This window comes from Polyodon spathula, chromosome 25, assembly GCF_017654505.1.
Source record: "Polyodon spathula isolate WHYD16114869_AA chromosome 25, ASM1765450v1, whole genome shotgun sequence".
Lineage (NCBI taxonomy): Eukaryota > Metazoa > Chordata > Actinopteri > Acipenseriformes > Polyodontidae > Polyodon > Polyodon spathula.
The window spans coordinates 6,438,659-6,459,838 of NC_054558.1; the positions used below are offsets into that span (position 1 = coordinate 6,438,659).

At 43.4% G+C, this 21,180-nt stretch overlaps 2 protein-coding genes across 4 annotated transcripts; both read left to right on the top strand.

The window, feature by feature from the left end:
* Positions 1-4,226: 4,226 nt before the first annotated feature.
* LOC121300070 (solute carrier family 45 member 3-like) lies at positions 4,227-14,368 on the top strand. The gene is made up of 5 exons (XM_041228451.1): positions 4,227-4,756; positions 10,777-11,279; positions 11,658-12,455; positions 12,674-12,939; positions 13,108-14,368. The coding sequence occupies exons 2-5, from the start codon at positions 11,003-11,005 to the stop codon at positions 13,516-13,518; spliced, it is 1,752 nt and encodes a 583-aa protein (XP_041084385.1). The 5' UTR covers positions 4,227-4,756; positions 10,777-11,002; the 3' UTR covers positions 13,519-14,368.
* A 1,176-nt stretch (positions 14,369-15,544) lies between these two features.
* Positions 15,545-20,588, top strand: LOC121300071 (Krueppel-like factor 15). 3 transcript variants are annotated; one of them, XM_041228453.1, is made up of 4 exons: positions 15,546-15,842; positions 16,714-16,885; positions 17,479-18,613; positions 20,299-20,588. In XM_041228453.1, exons 2-4 carry the CDS (start codon positions 16,876-16,878, stop codon positions 20,465-20,467), a joined length of 1,314 nt encoding a protein of 437 aa, XP_041084387.1. In that variant the 5' UTR covers positions 15,546-15,842; positions 16,714-16,875; the 3' UTR covers positions 20,468-20,588. The 3 variants fall into 3 exon arrangements, with proteins under 3 accessions (XP_041084386.1, XP_041084387.1, XP_041084388.1); XM_041228454.1 differs by having other exon boundaries at positions 15,547-15,842; positions 16,714-16,948; XM_041228452.1 differs by lacking the exon at positions 16,714-16,885 and having other exon boundaries at positions 15,545-15,842.
* Positions 20,589-21,180: the final 592 nt, after the last annotated feature.

A 21,180-nucleotide genomic window follows, 5' to 3' on the forward strand; every position in this document is an offset into this window, starting at 1 on the left:
GTGTATTTGTAAAGACCCATATTTATACCACGGTTTAAAATGTTAGTTCATGACATGACTTTTTTTTAATTTTTTTTTTTATCCCTATTGCATCTATTTGGTAAAGGTTTTCGTGGTGTTAGCCATGTGCATTCTCTACAGTTGAGCTGAAATTTCAACTAGTAATGAGAAATAATCAATAAAATATTTCAGCAACAATATCTGAACTTTGGCACATCACTGTACTTGTGTATTGCTGTCAAACAATCTTGGACAGCTAGTGAAAATGAAAACAACATAGCTTTTTAAATTGACATTTTTTTTTTTTTTTTTGACCTGTAACTCCTGTACTGAAGAAGGGGGTGGGAAAGTTTATTTTCCTGGCAGGTACAAAATGTAAAGCTGTAAACTGCATTTTTGTCAGACATGACGTATTCTGTAGTGATGATTAACCCCTGTGCTGTGCGTGTGTGTGTGTGAGTTCTTTTGTGTAACAGCTAAGTTTGTTCGCGGGACATCTTTGTTCTAGCCCCCCCCCCCCCCCCCCCCCCCCCAAAAAAAAAGAAAATATGCAACTGTTCTAAATATTCCTGGGGTGGGGTGGGGGATTCGGTTTTATAAAGCTTAAAAAGGAAACTTCAATAAACATTCAGTAGCAAAGAGGCGCAAATGTGTTATTTTTAATTTTTAAATGCTGTAGTGTTCAGTTTAAAAGAAAAAAAAAAACTTGTATGTGTGCTGAAAATTAATGTAAATGTAAAAATTGTGAATCCTGTTTATAAAAGGTTAGGAACCTTTTTGTTAACAGTAGCAAAAAGGGGGGGGGGGGGGGGGTGACCTTTTGAACTGTTGTGCATGTTATGATGGGGGATTCCACGTCCTTTATTATTGGTTTCCCAGATCCTAATAAAAGCAACCTACTTTTTATACTGCTTAAACAATCGTAGTTTTGTGCTGCTCGCAATCACAAGCCTACATTTGTATGCATCACTTTTCAGGACATTATACCCAGAAACGGGTATACTCGAAACAAACTTGCCAAGTCCCGGTCCTCATCCCCATCCTCCCTTGCCTATAGGGGGTGATGTTGTGTACAAGCATGCATCATCTGAAATTGACCGCCACTAAAGGGTAAATTATGACTCCCTCTATGGTTTGGCTAGCCTGTTTCTCAGTGACTGGTTTGTGTTTCACCGCTACTGGTTTCTGGTAATTTGCTGCATGTCTTGTCAACTCTCAATCACGCTCCCTAAAATTTCAAATGTAGCTGGGTTTAGGGCTATTTAAAAATGTGTTCTACTTCTCTAGATTAAATTAGACACCAGCAATCCCATAATAGTTTTGTAAATATCAAACTTGGCTTAAAAAAACATTGTTTGATCATTGCCTGGAGCTAACAATTCAAGAATGTGGGCTGCTGAGTGTGGCGACTTCAATGTGTGAAACAGCTCTGTGGTTTGAGGGAAGGGCTTGTTTGCGTAACTAACTTCCTAAAACACCTGCAAAAGAAATAAGCAAACTAGGAGAAGTCCAGTCCCTGCAAAAACTGGGGAGCCAGGTAAGTCCCAGGCTTAGCAATGCTGAAGCTATGTTAGTAATGAGACTGCATCATCAAATTTAAGTGTGGACTAGTTCACTAAAATAAGTAGGAGCAATGGCTCTGAAAGAAGAAAAACAGGTAAGGTTCAACCAGGCTGCACTTAGATACAGATGTTTGTGCTCATTACTACATGTCATGTGTAGATTACATAGTGTTAATGCATTTTGACTGTTTGCTTCTAATAGACTAGTGATTGCTCTTGCATGCTTGTCTAAATCGGGAGACATGCTTGGAAACTCATAATTTGCTCAAGAGCCATCAATTGGCTAGCCCTGTACTAAACCACACCACTGGAGGCTGAGCTTCAGGTCAAAGAGGAAGTTTCGTGGCACCGACTTCGACCAACAACCAATTCCCTGGATTTCCCGGGATGTCTTTATTGACAGAGGTCTCCTGCATCAATTGAGAATGGTCCTAGAATGGGATTCAACTTTTAAGGTGGCAGTCCACTGCAGCTGTCACCTTCCCCATATCAGACTCCTGCACCTGTGGTTGTAGGTTTTATATTCATCATAATGGAGTGATACACTGGTCTTAGTTAGCAGCTCCTTGCCCTACATCCAGTGCAGCTGATGAGGTGACAGAGCCTGGGCCCTTTGCACAAAATTGGCTGATGACGTGTCATTTTTGAGCACTTCTTAATAAAGCGGCCGCGCCCAGTCTGTCAGGCACTCCTACAGGGCAGGATTGTCAGGACCAGGTTCAGCACTGTTTGCTTGCAGTCAAGTTCATTAAACCACATCCCGGTTTCATGTTGATTTTATATCCCTTTGCTTAGTTTAGTAGCGGAGGGGTTTACTCTCTGTGTCAGTCTTTGTTCTGTCTCTGGTGCTTGCACAGTTAACAAGCAACTTTGGAGCAGGTTGTTCTGTGAAAAGGCAGTTAGCTCTACTGTAATCGGTAAAAGTGATAGGACCAGCAGCCATCAAAGACCCTAGCTTTTAACCTGAGACCAAGCTTGAACAAGTTCCTGATTTTTCGGTTTGGGTTTATAGAAAGCGTTCTTTTACCTGTAAATTATTAAGTTGAAGTTTACAATATTGTACACATGTTCCTGTTTATGAAGTTCAAGTGGAGGTGGGGGATAGATTAGTTTAGACCTCAGGCCAGTAACTCAAAAACAAATCTATTTGCAGAAGGAAAAAAAAAAAATAGAAGCTATTTTACTGGAATTGCCCCTTCGACAATTACGATTCTCATCAGGAACCTGACAAACTTCATGTAGGCATGAAGCACGGCCACAGCAGGTTTTGTAGACTTCCTCCAACAGCCAGCAGCAGCTTTCCTTCATTTCTTTCCTGTACATTTATTTTAACCGAAACCACTCTGATGACTAATCGCCATCTCCCTTAGATCCCTGGGACTTGAAAAAATTAAAAACTAAACGCTGAGCAAAAGCATATAAAGCTAAGGGTTTGTTATGAGTATCAAGCTGGCTGCACACCCAGTATAAATACAATGCTGTAAACCACATGCATCACTGGATAATCTGCTCCACAGATGGGTGTTTTTGCTCTGGAACCACACTGTCTCTGCGATGGGGTCAGTAAACATGAGGATCCGCCCTGCCCTGCCTGTCCAGAAGAGTAGGAGCTGGGAGTGTCTTAATTAGGACCAAGCACACCGTCACTGACTGTTTGCTATTCACAGAGAGTAGGAAGATAGATTTACTGTGTAGTCAAGGGCAAGGTGGTGCGAACGAGGTACCAATCAAAACTTCGCAAACCGTACCATTACCACCAATAGCAACAATACTGGGGTCTATACTGACAGTGCCAACTTTTAATAGCACCACACTGACATTTAGGAACCTTGTTGCACGTGTTTTATTGTGATGTTAGTATGTGGGTCAGTAATTCACTGAATTACACTGAATTCACCGCTGTGTGGTCTAATATAGTATAATGCTGCCTAGTACTGATGTGGCTACCAGCAGGGCGTTTTTGAATCGCTTTGTTAACGTATGATGATGCTACTGCAGCTGCATAAAAGATTGTGTTTCCCTTTAAAAACTGAAGATGCAGGGGCGGGGTTATAAATAGCCGTTGAAATGACACCAAAATAGTTTTAGTAACTTTTCCCAATAGCACAATACACATTTGGCAATTGTTTATATTGCCTTTATCAGAGGTCGCTTGGACTAGTGCACAGAATAATCCACCGCAGCGGCTGTGTAGCTGGAGATCAGGCCTTGTATCAGATTTCTGGAGGTGGCTCCCGCTCTCTCTCACCTGTTTCCACTGTCACCGCTGCCTTCTCCTCACACGGGCTGCTAAACGATACTCCTTCCTGGGCTCCCAGGCTGCCACTTCAGATAAGTCATGTTTTTTCCCCGCTGTAACAGAATCTGCCGTGGGTGGAAAAGGGTATACGAGATGCCAAAAGACGAATAAGAAGGACTATGAGATCACTTACCTTTTTATTTCCGCTTGGCTAAATAAACACCATTACTTTCCTTTCACAGCATCCCTACGCCCAGAAAATTACAGCCTGAGAAAGCGCATTTCCCAAAGGAAGAAAAACAAAAGGCTGATATATTATCTACCCATAGCCGCCACGGGCACCGGGACAGTGCAGTGGGGCTGAACAGAGCATGCACTGTGAAACCTGTCTCTCTGTAGTCCACTTTCCCTATTGGGAGAAGGGAACCCCTATGCACTAATGACATGTGCGTAGAGGTGCTGTGAAGTGGACTGAGTACGGTGGTATCGCTGGACGTAGCTTTACATACAATGGGTTGTAATCATAAACTATTAGCGCGCCAGTAAATGCTATGTGCTTCGACACACTAATGCCTTATGAATAGTCATTTTGTTCAATGCCCTTCAATTTTACACTCCAAAACAACGTGTTTTGTTGGTTTTCCATCTACTGGCGATTCTAGAGAGTCAAAGGGAATTCCCCGTGACGTTTCATGATGTCGTGGCCAATCTGCATGTGTCGCAACGTTTCCAAATCGCATAAAACATATTCGCTATAGCTATCACGTTTTAGCGCCTCTGTAAAGAATCACTAATGTATTCCCTTTTGATTTTTTTTTTTTTTTTGGCTCCGCCCCTGTCGCTTCGGCAGGGTCTCGCCGTTAAAGTTTAACCTGGCATTTTAAGAAGTTTACAGCTAGGAGCAACACGATGGGAGTCCTACCGCTCTGCTGAAAAGCAGAAGAGAATTGTCAAGGTAAGATCGGTCTGTAACACTGTCTGAAATACAGCTCACCTTTTTATACTGTTTCATTTGTTTTAGTTTATCATTAGTACTTTGTTGCAAACTTAATGCAATTGTAAATATCACACATATTTTAGTCACAATTAATCGCGCTACTGGCTGGGATACAGTCAAAACTTACTGAATCTGCCTGTTTCGTATTCTCTGTATTACTGTTTTCGTGGATAGGGTTTTAGCAGTCTTTGAGAATTGCATGTCATTAAAACAAAAAAAAAAAAAAAAAACACGGCCTTTAAATGAAAATAATATGTTTGTCCTTTTTAGATTGCACATTAGGTAATGACCCGGTTTCTTTTCACGTACGGTGTATCTAGAAGTAGTTTGCGGTAACGGTGAGTCAGTTTGTCTCCCGCAAAGATGGCATCCTGGCGCTCAGACTAGTGTTGATATTTTGGAATAGTACAGGGTTACAATCACTATCAGATTTTGTCTTGGGTGTCATGTGCCCAGGTATTAAAGCCTCTCCGGCCAGTACTGATGCTATGCAGGTACTGTGAGCTTGAACCTGCGCTCCCCGTTACAGTCACAGAATCTCAGGCAGTCATTCAACTTCAAACACAATAGCGGAGTCGGGGAGAGACACTGATTTGCCTTAGAAAATATGACAGCTTGGAAAGTGTATGCACAGGCAGGTGTGTTTGTATATATTTATGCATGTGTGTGTGCATGTAAGTGTGCATGTATATAAATATATGTACATGTATTGTTTCTGGGTTTATAGTCGTTGTTTGGAAAACATTGCTGCATTGTTACTGAGATGGTCAAAGTGAATAAACTAAACTAAAATAAACCAGGATGCTGCTGCCAGCTCAACCAGAAGACTCCAGGTAAGCACACTCGTGTGTGTTACCTTTATCACCAGGTCAGATTACAGTTTATTTATTAGTAACACGTTGCTTGGCACGTTGTCAGGGTAACTCGTTGTAAGCACCTGTCTCATAGAAATCAGCTCCCCTATTGCATTTCCATTAGATGTGTTTGCTCAAAGCTGTCTCATCCTTGTTTGCCAGAATAGGTGTCAACATGGGATACTGTGCATTTAACCCTTTGTGACCCTTTCGCTGACACGCTCCGTCTGCTTCAGCTAGCTGTAACCTCGCCGTGCCTGCAGATCGCGATCCTTGTCTTATGGAAACGATAAACCAGTCACTACAGATATAAATACATCAAATACATTTGCTGACATGCTAGTTAGTTAATAAACAGAAAGGCGCTACATACAGCTGTCACGCGTCTCTGAAATATATTATTATTAACTGCTGCTTGTCATTCCTCTGACAGACTTTATAGCATTTAGAAGTGCCTCCAAAAAAAAAAAAAAAAAAAAAAAGCTTAATTGAGTGTTTTGTAAAACTTTCTACTGATCCCATGCTCGTAAATCCGGAGCTTCTCTATTCATCGGTATCTCTACCGAGGCTTGAAGGTCGTTTCATTGTCTGCTACCTGCTGTAGAAAAGATAACCTGATGTACCTGTAAGCCAAGAAAGGTGTTTGCTGGGCGAGGCTTTTCATTGCAGTCATTGAAATAGACATAGCAAACCATTTTTCGTAAAAGAAAGTTAATTTACTATTTCGGAAATGTGACCCCGGACTATGCTGAGCTCAACCCGTATCTACTAGCGTGCCGCCAGTTGTGTTACCTCCGTTTATTCTCCTTCCCTTTTAAATGTTTATTGCCGAGGGGCAAGTTGTCGGAATGCTGGAACTGGAGCTGCTCATTGGCTCTCCCAACCTGAAGCCACACCCACATTGCTTTTTAATAAAGCCCAGTTATAATAAATGTACAGTAAACAGAAAGGATATATATATATATATATATATATATATATATATATATATATATATATATATATATATATATATATATATATATATATATAATGAGGCAGTCTATATTTGACCACATCCAAGTAAACACTGATTATCCCCTTGGAGACTCATGTACAGGGCATGGTGACAGGAATTGCTCTAAGCCTGCGTTGATGGGGTGGGTGGGGGTGTCGTATGTTTCTACTCAGACATGCTTTCTTCTGTTGTAAAACTGCCGAAGGAAACGTCTCTCAGGATGTCGTTCCAGATGCTTTGTTATCGGGTACGCTCGCTTCCTGTTGAAGAGCGGCTGTCTGTGTGAATTCACAAGCTCATATTTATAACAGGTCACACTGGCTGCTGCTGTGCAAAGAACAACTGAAGGAAGCCGTCTGTCAGATAGGAAAACGGACTCCCTGTGTGAATGATGCTATCTGGTGCTTTAATGTTATGTCAAAGATGGAACCCCCTTTGAAGACGCATGGCTGCTATATTAATGGTTTCAACCCCCATTTAAGGAGGTCCCTTTAAGTAGAATCAGCAGGATATGTATATAAAGTACACTAGCTTCTGAGACCACGAAAGTCTCTTCAGGTGAGAAATGGGAACCGAGACAAAGAAATCTCCTGTTACAGGTCAGAGCATCCTGTTCCACAGCACCGAGTAACAGCAAGACTGTCTCCTCTGATTATATCATTTCCCTGCTGTTTTCACAGGCTCTGATTAGCACTGATGCTTTGCTAATAAAGGTTAAATCAGGTATCCCAGGATAGGTACAGCTTATCAGAGTGTTTAATACTAGTTACTGTTCTCTATCCCCCACCGCTGTGTAGTTTAAGTGGCGTAATCTTTCCTTGACCTCTATAGCTATAGAGGGATAGAGAAGGGCAGAATATCAAATTACGCAGTGTAGTTCAAAGCAGATCTATCATCCTTCGTGCAAAAGGTGTAATCAAGTACTTTATAGGTTTGTGAAGTAGAGAAAGGGAAAGGGTTATTTTGAGCATGATGATAATGAAAGCTGAAAAATCAGAATAATGAAAGCTGAAAAATCAGAATTATAAAAACAATGAAAATCCAGCAGTCCCTAAATAAATCAATAAGCATTGTTGTGAATTGTTCGCTCCCCTCCGGAAGCAGGTTTGCTTGCAGTCCAGCTGTTTTCTTGTTGGGATGCTATCTGGTGAGGCTTGTGCCTTGAGTTGAGAATTTGTATAGTGTAAGTGTCAAACTTTCTCTCTGTCGATTCTCAGATCTCTGAGCAGCATCATTTGCAGGTGTACCCTGCTGTGATGTTCTGTGCAAGACAAACACCCGTCTAGTTCGTTTAGAGACCCGCACCCTTTCTTTTTAATCCCGAACCCTTCTGGTCAAATTTGTTGGTTAATCTATTGATTTGTAGCTTCGATTAATAGATGGACGGCTAAGCCGTTTACCTGACATGGAAACAAAACAGTTCACACAGTACCTTTATTACGATTGAGCACACTGTCAATGGGACTCTCCAACAGCAGCAGCCCCGAGCAGACTGACTGCTCTCCTTTAATACCCTGCACCTGGCTCTAATTTACTATAATAGCCAGGTGCAGGGGGAAGGGGATATTGTCATCTTATTATTAGGTTTTGTTAATTGAATCCATCCTCTCCTATAATTTGGGAGGAACGACGATGATTATATACTAATATTATATATATATATATATATATATATATATATATATATATATATATATATATATAATTTTTTAACCCCCTTAACATAATTCAGTCTGTTGTTGCATTTTAAACCTTTTTAAAACCAACAATCTAAAATATTGCTGCAGGGTTACATTGTGTTCAGCTCATGTGAACACACTGAGGCCTAATCTTTATGTAAAGAGATTTTGTTTGACAAAATTGATAACACGTTGCTTTTATCCATTACTGATTGCCATGAATGTATTGTTACAGTATTGCACAGAGAATGCCATCTGCTAACCATTGAGCTTCTACAAACACACACTAAAGACTAACTTCATTCTGCAATGAGATTCCAGCTAGACACAGTCCCCTAAATAGGATGTTTACTACCAGGATATTTATGGTACAGCTAGGGACCTGAGTGTGATGGTGGAGAGTTCAGAGAACGCTGAAGGAATGCGGACATGAGTTCTGGTTATCTGATGTATTGTGATCTTTTCTCAAAATGTGTCTTTGTGTTTGCTCTTGCCTTAATGTGTTGGGCTCTAGATTGCTCTGCAGGATGTGGTGAAAGTTGACAGGGGTGTTCAGAGCTCTCTCCTGAGCCTGTTCACATGCCACCCCCCTGGTGAGCAGAGAGCAATGATAACATGCACGTGTCTCTCCAGACAAAGGGCTTATTGTGTTTCCTTTTGAAATGTCTGAATTTCTTCCCCGGGCTGATAAGAATGCTGCTTCACCTGCAAGCCCCATCGCCACAGTTTAAATGCCAGTTTGTGTGAAAGGTGTGAGAGGGGAGCGTTGTGGTCAAGGTCAGTCAATGGCAGGAAGTAGACCCAGAGGCGGAAAGCTGCAGTTTCAGTGCGGCCGGACACTTTTATTAACAAAACGGAAACTAAAAGAAACAAATCAAATACGAATCAAAACCGCACTCGGGCTGTGCTGACACGGCGCGTAACCTGAGAGCTCAACCTGCTGCCTTTCCCCTCAACTAACTCCTGAACAAAGGATGTGGGGCTTCTTTTATACCACGTGGCTGGGGCTTGATTGACCATCAAATAATCAAGACCCAGTGACATTCTGCACACGGAATTAACCCCATCCCTGCCAAATTTATACAGCAAACAAACCACACATGACTCAGCCCTGACACAGTGTGTTTCAATTTATTTCAGGTCTATGGGTTTCATAAGTCTATTCCCTTGTTTCAATTGTCTGCCCAGTCCTGTTCAGGTTACGAATGGTCTATATGCAAAATGTATGGGGGGTCAGGATATAATGACAGGGGTTATAATAAACTGTCATTGTTATAACCCCAGTGGCGGAAGCATCATACAAGCAAAAACCAACACACAAACCGAGATAGCTTAATAGAATCGCATTGATTTGGCAAGAACATTATTTTTTCTGGCAACGGGACAAGCTGCAGAAGTCTGACCGTTTAGCTATAGATGTATGATTGGCATGGGAACACTTGTGAAATTAGTATGAAATGAGATGGACATTACACATTTAACCTTTATTAATTTCACTCAACAGCCCTACAAAATGAGACTGGATGAGGGAGCATTCAGCCTATGGAAATATTTTTTTTCTAATATTCAGCTATTTGTTCCCACGCTATCCTTATAAAAAGTTTCCCATAGTAAAAACATAGCAAAGCGTAATAAAGCACAGTGAAAGCCTGGTAGAGTATAGGTAAGCATAGCGTATTAATAAACAAACCAGGTAAATTATAGTAAATGCACTGTATAATCACAGACAGAAATAGTGTGGCTAACATTTATAAATGTATTAAAGTGTATATCATGTTTTACACGAAAGAAGACATGAATGTTACAGCAAAAAAAAAAAAACAGCTTTAGCACAAGGAGAAAAAGCTGGAACATGCACATGCAACATGTCATTTTAGCCTCAAAATAAATCAAGGCTTTTCAATTAGTTTCGCAGAACAGCATATACACTGTTCAGTGACCATCAGCGGTCTAAACAGGAAACATGTTTTTGTATTCGGCTGTTTCTTTGAATGCTTGTAGTCCCGAAAACTGTGGGCGAGTGAAATCTGACAAGAAACAACACGATGTGGCATTTCGGTTCTCCTGGGCACAAGTATCAAAAGTAAAAAAAAAAATAGGATTCTACCTCGAGTCACAATTTGTACAGTTCAAAGGATAACTTTCTTTAAGGAATCCTACCACTGCAGCTACAGTTTAACACTCAGAACTGTCTAGACATGATTCCAGCACTGCAAAGTTGCTTACTGGAGCAATTGGAAACATCTGCTTCCCTGGTAACCCTGTTCCCTTCTGGAACCTGACTCTCTAAATCAGGTTATTTGTATGTTATGATAATGAAATGAGAATGCACGCTGCAAGCTCCACTCTGTGTAAAAACAGCACCGCTCTCAGCTGTGCGGAGCGGACTGAGCAGCAGTGAAGATGAAATCACAACTAACTCTTTGATCTCTTTTCTTTCTGTTTAAGCTCTAAGGATTTCACCACTCAGGTTACAAACTACCAGAAGACAGGAGGGATGGTTAGAGAACAAAACCATTGGGGTCAAAATAATCTGGTTTCAGATAGTGCCGACTGAAGCACCTGGAAAAGCACTTTCAACGGGCCAAATGTTGACTATAGGCCATAGTTTCCAGACCCTCAATAGAGCATGAGAGAGAGAGAGACAGAATGAAAATTAACAACCTTGTAAAACATGGAAACAAAGTATCCCTTTTTTAAAAATACCTCAAGGACCCCCCCTGCCCCCCCAGGCTACTTTTCTGCTCTCCTGTTTGAGGCTGTGAGAGCCGCCTGTGACATGGCAGTGCGATCCTGGCTGTGGGCTCTGCTGCGAGGCCGCAAGACTCAGCTCCTTCTGGTCAACATGCTGACCTGTGGCCTGGAGATCTGCATGGCTACCGGGACCAGCTGCGTGCCCCCCCTGCTTCTGGAGGCTGGGATAGAGGAGCAGTTCATGTCCATGGTCCTGGGTAAGGCCTCAAAAATAACCTCCAGAAAACTGTGTTCTTTACCCTCATGGCAGTTTGCCGTGGAACAGTGGCACAGTAATTTTGCAGTACACAATGCTTTCCCCAGTTCTTCAACTATATATTTAGAGAGCTTTACCATACTTCTGTGTATTAACTTGCATTAGTAGGCTTTACTATACTAGTTGTGTTTTACTGTGGTGTAGGATTTCCATTGCCTACACTTTACTGGGGAAACTTATCTGTTTCTGTAGTCACTACAGCTTTTTCGTATCACTCTGTGCTTCTTTATTTACTTGACAAAAGGGATTTCATTTTTTTCGTATGTGTTTTTTCTCTACTACTATCTGACTTTCTTATTTATTCATTTTTCTGTGGCAGGTGTGGGGCCAGTCCTTGGCTTGCTGTTTGTCCCGATGATCAGCTCGGCCAGTGACCGCTGGACCGGGCACTATGGCCGGAGACGCCCCTTCATCTGGTTGCTGTGCCTGGGGGTCCTGCTGAGCCTGATTCTTATCCCCCATGCCTCGCTGCTGGCGGGCTGGCTGTCCGTGCAGAGCAAAGGGCTGGAGGTGGCTCTGCTGATCACTGGGATCTGCTTGCTGGAGTTCTGCGGGCTGGTGTGCTTCACCCTTCTGGAGGCCCTGGTGTCAGACTTGTTCCAGGATGAGGAGGGGTGCCGGCAAGCCTTCGCCATGCACTCCCTGATGATCAGCCTGGGCGGCTGCATCGGCTACCTCCTCCCAGCTGTCGACTGGAAAAGCATCCCCCTGGTGCCTTCCCTGGGCGGGCAGGAGACCTTCATCTTTGTCCTGCTCACCCTCATCCTCCTGTTCTGTGTGCTGGGCACAGCCTTTGTCTCTGAAGAGGTCTTCAAGAGCAGAGGGGAGTTTTCAGTGGTGGAGTCACGTTTTAAGTGCCGGTGCCCCTGCCTGCTGTCTTTCCGCCTGCGCCACCTGCTCTCTGCCCTGCGTAGCTGCTGTGCCCTCCTGCCCAGGCTGCGGCAGCTGTGCCACCGCGTGCCCAGGGTTATCAGGCAGCTGTTTGTGGCGGAGCTGTGCAGCTGGATGGCTCTCATGACCTTCATTCTGTTCTACACAGACTTCATCGGAGAGGGTCTGTACAAGGGGGTGCCCAACGCTAAGCCGGGCAGCGCCGAGAGGCTGAGATACGATGAAGGTACGCCACTATTCTTAAGTTACCCTTAAGTAACTCCTGTTAACTGTTTAAAAAACAATACAGCATGGCTTATACCCTGATAATATTGCTACACAGTTTTGTTTTGCTGAAGTTTACTGTGTTGAAGGTTTTCTTCCACTTTCTTTGTCAAAGCCTGTGTTTCCACAAAGGTTGATTTGTTCTGGATGTTGTCAGTGGTCTGTTTCTTTTTGGTGCAGGGGTGCGGATGGGCAGCCTGGGCCTCCTCCTGCAGTGTGCCACCTCGGCGATGTTCTCTCTCTTCCTGGGCCAGCTGGTGAAGAAGCTGGGCCCCCGGGCCGTCTATTTGAGCAGCGTGGCCTTCCTCACCTTCGCCACCCTGGTCATGTCCCTGTCGCACAGCCTGGTCCTCATCACAGCCATGGCGGGCATGACTGGCTACACCTTCTGCACCCTGCAGATCCTGCCTTACACACTCGCTTCACTCTACCACAGCGAGCAACAGGTGAGCAGCGCCACACACAGACCTTTCACAAGCTTACAGGCTGGTTCATACTTCAGGCTTAAGACCCTTCAGGCTTAAGACCCTTCAGGCTTGGAATTCATATTATATATATATATATTATTTGGAAATAATATTTTGTATATCATATCTCATTTTTGCCTTTGCCAGGTGTTTTTTTCCCAGCACAACACAACAGGAGCCACTGCTAAAGAAGAAGGCGGGCTGACCCACAAGCCTTCCTACACCAACGGGCACCCGGGGGGCATGCCTGGACTTGGACTGCCACTCCCTGCCTCCCCGCTAGCTCTCCATGTGCCTGTGCGCGGCGATGGCACGGCACCCCCTGCTGGTCCGGGGATTTGCCTGGACCTGGCCATCCTGGACAGCGCGTTCATGCTTTCCCAGGTGGTACCCTCCCTCTTCATGGGCTCCATCGTTCACTTCAGTCAGTGCGTGGCTGCCTACATGGGCTGTGCCTCTGCCATAGGGCTGGTGGCCATCTATGTCTCCACCAAAGTGGTCTTTGAGAAAAGTGACCTGTGCCGTAGCCCTGACCCGGCCCCTCTGATAATGCCCTGACGAAACTGATTTGCACACAACACACTGGAGGCGACGCCTGTGCTGCTCTTCAGTTGAGTGCCTTGGGATTTTTATTGTGCACAGGACCAGCCTTGGTTTGACACAAGTGCCATGCTGGGATGTTGCAGTTCAAAGAGAATCAAGTCTCCTACTGAGCCAGCAACACCTTTCCGTACACTCGCTCTACAGCACTAGGCGTTCTGTGATCTGATGACAGGACAAAGTCAAGTTGCCAAGACATTTATACATGTCAAAGACTTTCTTTTTTTTTAAATGATGTTCAAGTGCCTTTAAAACAATATATCTACCTGATACCACGGCTGCCTCTTACCACATGTGCTTGCAGGTGGATGTTAGTTACAATATATCAAATAAATGGATGCATGTTTCTAAAGTGGGTGAGGGGAGGTATCATTGAAAGACACTCTGCTCAATGGGTTTTAAATAGATCTCTATTTTTTCACTATGACGTGTGTTAGATAGAAATGGAAATAGCATTATTATTTATTCAAACTCTGAGTTCTTTTGTACCGTTTTATTTGTGCAATTTCAAGTTAGAAACTACAACAAGGGCCAGTCTGTGTGAAATAAATACCTGTGAAACGCACTTCCGTGGAGGCGTGCAAACTGGAGGGAACTCAAAACTCCGGTTTTGTTAAGTGTTGTTTTCCCTGCTTATTGTGCTGTGATGCCTGCTGTAATCTGGTTTACACACTGTCTGGATCCAGCGAGCATGAGCGCTATAGGAGACTGTGTTGAGTAGTGCTGCTCCAGGAGACAGCGTTTACAGTACTGTGCTTCACTCTTGGGTGAGGTGAAAAAGAATGCAGCAAAAGAGTTTACAGATGTTACTGTTTTGTTTTTATTATTATTATTATTATTATTATTATTATTATTATTATTATTATTATTATTATTATTATTATTATTATTATTCTGTTGTGTGTTAAATGTCAAGAGGAATCTATTGTGCTGAAATCTTATAAAAGAGATTGGAAAAGTGACACGGTATTGAGAGGTATTTAAAAATCCTATTAAAGACATTAGTACCTCTCAACCCCGAGTGTGCAAAAAATACATAACTTGCTGTTCAAGGCTGTTCCACCAGAGAGCGCCCATGACGCAGAGTCTGCCCTTCACTTTAGTCAATCCTGGCTCTGCTCAGCACACCCTCAAGGGCTCTACGAGGAAACTGGTCGGTTGTCATGTCAATAGGGTGATCAGACGTCCCTGGTAAACTGGGACTGCCCCAGTCAGAAACAGTAAAATTGTTGAACAGTCGCGGATTTGTTATTTTGTATTCACATTTTGTATAAGTGAAAAAAAGCAGTAGCAGTGTGCTCGGCAAGTTGACAGCACGGGAATTTATTACACAAAAATAAAACAAAGAAACGCATGGATTACTTGGTTAATAACTCTGGTCATGTGTTTAATATAATTCATATTCTTTAACTTCCTGGACCATGGCTATTTGAAAGAGAGAGAGAGAGAGAGAGAGAGAGAGAGAGAGAGAGAGAGAGAGAGAGAGAGAGAGAGAGAGAGAGATTGGTTGATTGATTGATTATGCCTGCTCGGAGCCAAGCAGGAGACATCAAGTTCAAAGCTGTTGCAACGTCAACGCTTTAAGAAAAAAAAAAAACATCTGCTACAATTATATTCAGAATTAATATACAGTAAATACAAATGGATCCTGTGTTTGTCCCATTTCTATGAATGCATTAAATCCGCATGAATAATCGCGAGAAGTGTTCTAAATGTACACTTGCGATTGTGACGAAATTAGAAACACGTGGCATCTATTAAAACATGTGTTCGACCTACAACTTCATTTACAGCGTGTCCTGCACGGCAAACTATGACTTTTGATCTCTAGCCAGAGGAGAGGTTCCCTGTGTCTTGTTTTGATGTGCCTAGGTTTAGTTTCAGAATGTCATTGTTTCCTCTGTGTGTGTGTGCCAGCGTTATCAATTTCCCATGTGAGAGAGCATGACTCGGGAGGGAGAGGGTCAGTGGAATCCGGCAACAAAGAAACGTCATCCCAAGACTTCGGCTGAGCCGCCGAGTAAAGACAGCCAATGAGCGCAAAGCTATCAAGTCGAGCCTTCACTCGGCGAGCCAATAGGAGCGTTAGAATAGATTGCGAGCCCCCGGGTTGAGTCTTGAGACCTGGCTGGAGAGATTCTGCCGGCATGGATCGAGAGGCACCGAGCGAAGCGTGTGGGAAGGTGACCGCAGCTGCACTAAATCAACGCTTTGACTAACTTTGATGAGCGCCTGCTTGAAGGAATTAAAGGACGTACAGATCGCAGGCAAGGGTCTGAAAGGTAGACTTTTAAACGCACTTATTCTTGGATCAAAATAGCTGGCAAGTTCTCGTTGAATAAATACGCTAGCTGTACACAGTATTGCTTGTAATACACGGTTTATATAAATGAACTGGTTTTGTTTTCATAATGTAAATGTTAATTAGTCTAATGGTTCGTTATGCACCGTGCATTGCTGTCAAATAGAGTTTCATTTCTTGACGATGTACTAAAGTTCACGTAAGCTTTCCCCTTTCACGTCGTAATTTGAATCGTTGTTCTTCTGGTTCGACTTGCTGAGTGAAAGTTTTTGTTAAACAGTGTCATAATTACCTTCGGGATTGTGTTGGTGCTATAACTGTTTTATGGGATGGGTAACTATATAAAAAAAAACAACAACAACAAAAACGTGTTTCTGTAAAACTGCATTCCTTAGTCTTTAAATGATTACACATTTAAAATAAAACATAAAACAAAAAACCTTTGTAAGTGGGTGTGTAGTTATAGAATGACGTTTTCCCTCCCTGCGTGTGATTACATCAGCTTTTGTTTTCGTGTGTTTTCAGTTAGGCTTGCCCCCCCCTTCCCCCCCAGTACAATGCGTGTCTCGTTTCTGTATGGATTGCAGAATGGATAAAGTTGCTGGAAAGAGAACGGAATACGTGTTTTTCAATGTAGTTACGTGTCCACCTCGTGATAGCTGTGTGATCCGATCACCATTTTGACATGTTGGTTTTAAATTGCTCTTTCCCTAGCAAATCTTAACACGATTCAAATAACAGCTGGGCCTCCGCTGTGTTTAATTTCTTTCTATAATTATAACGGCAATTAATACAAACATGTAAATAAATGCCAAGCGGTGTTTTTGTAACTTTCTTCTTTTCTTCTGTAGTAATTTGACAGAGAATCTAGTTGGCGTTGTGTGATTGACAGCTGTGACGTCTGTTCGGAGTGTCTATGATTTCTGGCTGAGCGCCAGGTGGAGTATCCGGCCAATCACTGAAGAGGGAAGAGACACTATCAATTTACAAACGAGAAGCGCACAGCTAGTCACATGGCAGTCGGTGTGTCTTGTTTTATATGGGTTATGCTCTCGTTGTCTGGTGGACGGGATTAGGTTGAGATAAGTAAGTAAAACCACGTTTCTTGGTGTCATTGCTACCGAATATACCGCAGCAAAAGGCACTAGTCATAATTAAATTTGATGTATACTAAACCAATGACAAGGTATGTGTTGTGTATGCTTCCCAGGCTTGAATGTGCTAGTGCCAGTTTTTCCTTTACAGTCCAGATGAAATGTTGTTTTACTGTTGATAGATTGATTGCAGTTGGGGTCTTTTCTTGCATGCACAAGTACAATATTCTTATGGGAGGTTCCTGAATTGAACTGAGACTAAATATACTGTACAACCTGTGATTTATAATGAGTGCTTCAATAGGTCTGACCCAAATGGAATGAGATCTCCAAACTGAAAGAGGCATATAGGGCTACCACCAATGAACTGTTAGATGCTGTATTCCTTTTTTAATGCACACCATGCTTCATACAGCATGTTAATAACAGAATATATTGTTATTTATTATTACTAAAACCATCAACAACTTGACTGAGCCCTGCGCGGTGGGTGGGGCTCTAACTTTTTGTTTTGTTCTCCAGCTACTCCAGGACATGCGGCGTGTGTGCTGATGAGCTCAGCTGGATTACTGGGATTATTAACCTTTTTATCATCAGCCCTTTTAACCTCCAGACAGCACTCGCAAGCTCGCAAACGCTGTGGACAAAACCAAATGGTCTCTGTAAGCCACGAGCAAGTGTTCCCCGTCAACTCGGATGCGCTGACCGCATCGGCTGCAGCTGCATGTGAGAACACCACGCTGCCTTTCCGAGCCGTGGCGCCCTCTGTCTGTGGGGAGGAGGAGGGTTACGAGAGCAGCGACTCCACCAGCTCGGCGTCCTGCTCAAGCCCTGGGTCCCGGGACACTGGCAGCCTGAGCTGCAGCCCGCTGCAGGACAGCGACGTGCTGGGGCTCCTCCTCTCCTCCGTGCTGAACCAAGATGGGAGCCCCCAGCAGCAGGACCAGCAGTTCAGGCTGCCAGACTTTTACTCCAGCCTCCCCAGTGAGTTTTCTCCCACCCTGGAGGAGATCGAGGAGTTCTTGAAGGAGAAGATGGAGCCCGTCAAGCAGGGGCCCTCGGAGCCGGAGGTGAAGCAGGATGCTGGTTCGCCAGTGGAAACTTCACCCGCCAACCCAGAAGAAGGGGCAACACTGGCGTCGCCCTGCAATGCCCCAGGCACTACCACAACTGCCCCAGCCTCCCCGGCCATTGTGGTCTCCTCAGCCCCGATGGAAAGCATGTCCCTATTGTTCCAACTTCAGCCTTTACAGCTTGCCACTCCTACTGGGCACCAGGCTTCACGAACTAGCCAGGGTAGCCTCCAAGTTGCCCATTTGGTGATCAGCGTCCAGAGTGCCCCAAACGTGACTCTGTTCCCTCAGACGGTGGCTGTGTCGCCCACTCGGGCAGCTGCTGGCGGTGGCACCACAGACCAAAAGTACGTGAAGATCGCCCCCTTGCCCATCGCGGTGAGAGCAGTGGGCACGGGTGCCAGCCTCTTCAAAGCCGCACCCCTCAGGACTAGCAAAGCTTCCCCGGAGAGGATGCGAGTCCACAAGTGCCCGCACCCCGGCTGTGAGAAGATGTACACAAAGAGCAGCCACCTCAAGGCACACTTCCGACGGCACACGGGAGAGAAACCGTACACCTGCAGCTGGCAAGGCTGCGGCTGGAGGTCAGCCTGTCCTTGTGTGTGTTTGTGATTTTCAAGAGCATAGAGCTGCAATGTGTGTGTGTTAATTACAAGCCTCCCTATGCTGTGTGCCTCTGTGTTGTAGTGAGCATCAGGGTTGACGTCAATTCCTTTTTCTTTTTTTTTTTTAAATCAATTTTCAATTCCTTTGAAGGAATTGGAATTGATACTTGAGACATAATTGTTGCGATTGTTCACCTGCATTCATTTAAAGTCAGTTTAATTGACTAACAGTGAGTTCAATCCAAGTAATTTGTGGCCACTGTGGGAAGCTCGTTTTAACAGATTGCTGCTAGTTGCAGTTGAACAGTAATCTGTTTAAAAAAAAATCGGAATTGACCCCAATCCTGGCGAGTGCACTAAGGAGAAGGCAGGGAGGGATACAGCCTTTTACACTTGTCGTTAGCAGCACACACACTGAAACTAGAACAGTGTTCTCCCTGGACTGCAAAATGAGAGCAGCCGAGTACTGCACCTCCTGTTTCCTAACACCCCAAAACAGATGCAAGTGCTGAGTCTTGCATGGTGGAGAAGCACAGTCAGCTGCACCTACTGCAGTAAGACTAATCCGAGCACTCTGCGTCTATCAGACTGGCTTTGAGCCGCTCAGCATACTGGAACTACAGGAGCAGCCGTGGCAGTGCTGTTAAACTGGAGTTATGGGCCACAGTGAGCGATTTATACTGTTTACACTCTGGCTTTCCCATATATTATCTATCAATCGATCAATCAGTCAATCAATCATTATTTTATAGTGCTTTCATATTAGACCACCATCACAAAACGCTTTACAAGATACATTAAAAAAAAAAAAAGTATAATACATTAAATACAGTGGAAAGTGCTTAATACATGATAGTAGCATAATAAGTGAGATAGCAGCAGCAACACAGCTGCTAATAGCAGATCTCTGGCTTCAAGAGCATGGGAAGCAAGAGATTATGTGGGGTTGCAGTTAACACACAGCACAGTGTGTCGCAGGTGAAGTGTTTATCAAGCAGGAGTGGTCAGAGGGTTCTTTAGTTTGCTGAGGGTGTTTTGTATTTATTTTTCATACTATGCCTGTTCAAACAGAATATAAAATCTACAGGACATCGCAACACATCCTAGGAAAATCAAGCATGGAGTGAATAGAGTTTTTAACTCCTGCGTTTCTTACAGTTTGAAGCATTTTGAACTGGCATCTACCTGTTAGTTTAATTCTCTAACTAGATTGGTATGATCACTTACTCTGATGTTGTTAACCGCAAAAGTTAAGTCTAAATGCAACTGAGAATTCTGCAAATACAGCCCTTCAGATGCTTTGACACCTCAATATAAAATAATAAACTGTCTTCAAAATACAATGCAGCAGTTTGTAGCCAAAATGCAGGATTTACTTTTTTTTTCCAAAGAAATGTATTTGGTGCTTAATGGGTTAAATAATAGTAAGAGACCTGAACGTTAAACTATGCTTCGCTTCTAGCTAAATGTAGTTTAGGGCAACATAAACAAACTGTACTGTCAACAACTAAGCCGTTTTTCTTATCAAGCACCGATGCCTTTGTGTGAAAGCACCGACATCCATAAAGAATTGCCTTGATTGCATGTGTCTTCAGAGTTGTGTACAGGAGAGTAAGAGACTGGGTTTGAAGTCCTCTGAAACCTTGCTGTTGGTTTCTCTGCAGGTTTTCACGCTCAGACGAGCTGTCCCGTCACCGGCGCTCCCACTCCGGGATCAAGCCCTACCAGTGTGACCTGTGTGAGAAGAAGTTTGCCCGGAGCGATCACTTATCGAAACACACCAAGGTGCACCGCAGCCACAGGACCGGCCGACTGTGCAGAGCCACCAGCTAGCCCGCACACTCCGGAGACAAGAAGGGTTAACAACGGGAGCACTTGCATGCTCAGCTCTTCTGCGCTTCGTTACCCAGATACAGGACAGCCGCGTTTTACCGCTCTTGTGTTAAGAATAAAATCGATCTTGTGTTAAGAATAAAATCGATCCCCATATATATATATATATATATATATATATATATATATATATATATATATATATATATATATATATATATATATATATATAAACAAATCAGAGCACTTACCCTTCACACGCGAGTTCCGATTTTCTGATACAAAGCCCATCTCTTCAATGTTACAATTTATCTGAATATCGTCTCATCCTGCGTTTTAAAAACAAAAAAATCTCAAATGCCAAACAATTCTGTGCTATATTGTACAGTCACACAGCGCTTCCTCCAGCTTCACCTGACGACAATGCAGCGAAAACAAAGCGAACGAGACAAGCCAGGATAATGTAACAGTTAGTCATTAAACAGTTCTAGATATTGTGATGTGTGTGTGTGTTTTTTTTTTATTTTATCTGTGATCTTTAGGTGCTTTGCATTTTCATTTGCAAGTGAACTGTGACATCATGACCTTGTCGAGGCCTGTATGCTGCAACTTTCAATACTGACTTTGGATACTATTTTAATTCTGGAAACTGTTTTTTTTTTTTTTCATCTTTTGGTTTTGCTAAATTGCATTGCCTTTTACGCAGTTCAGTG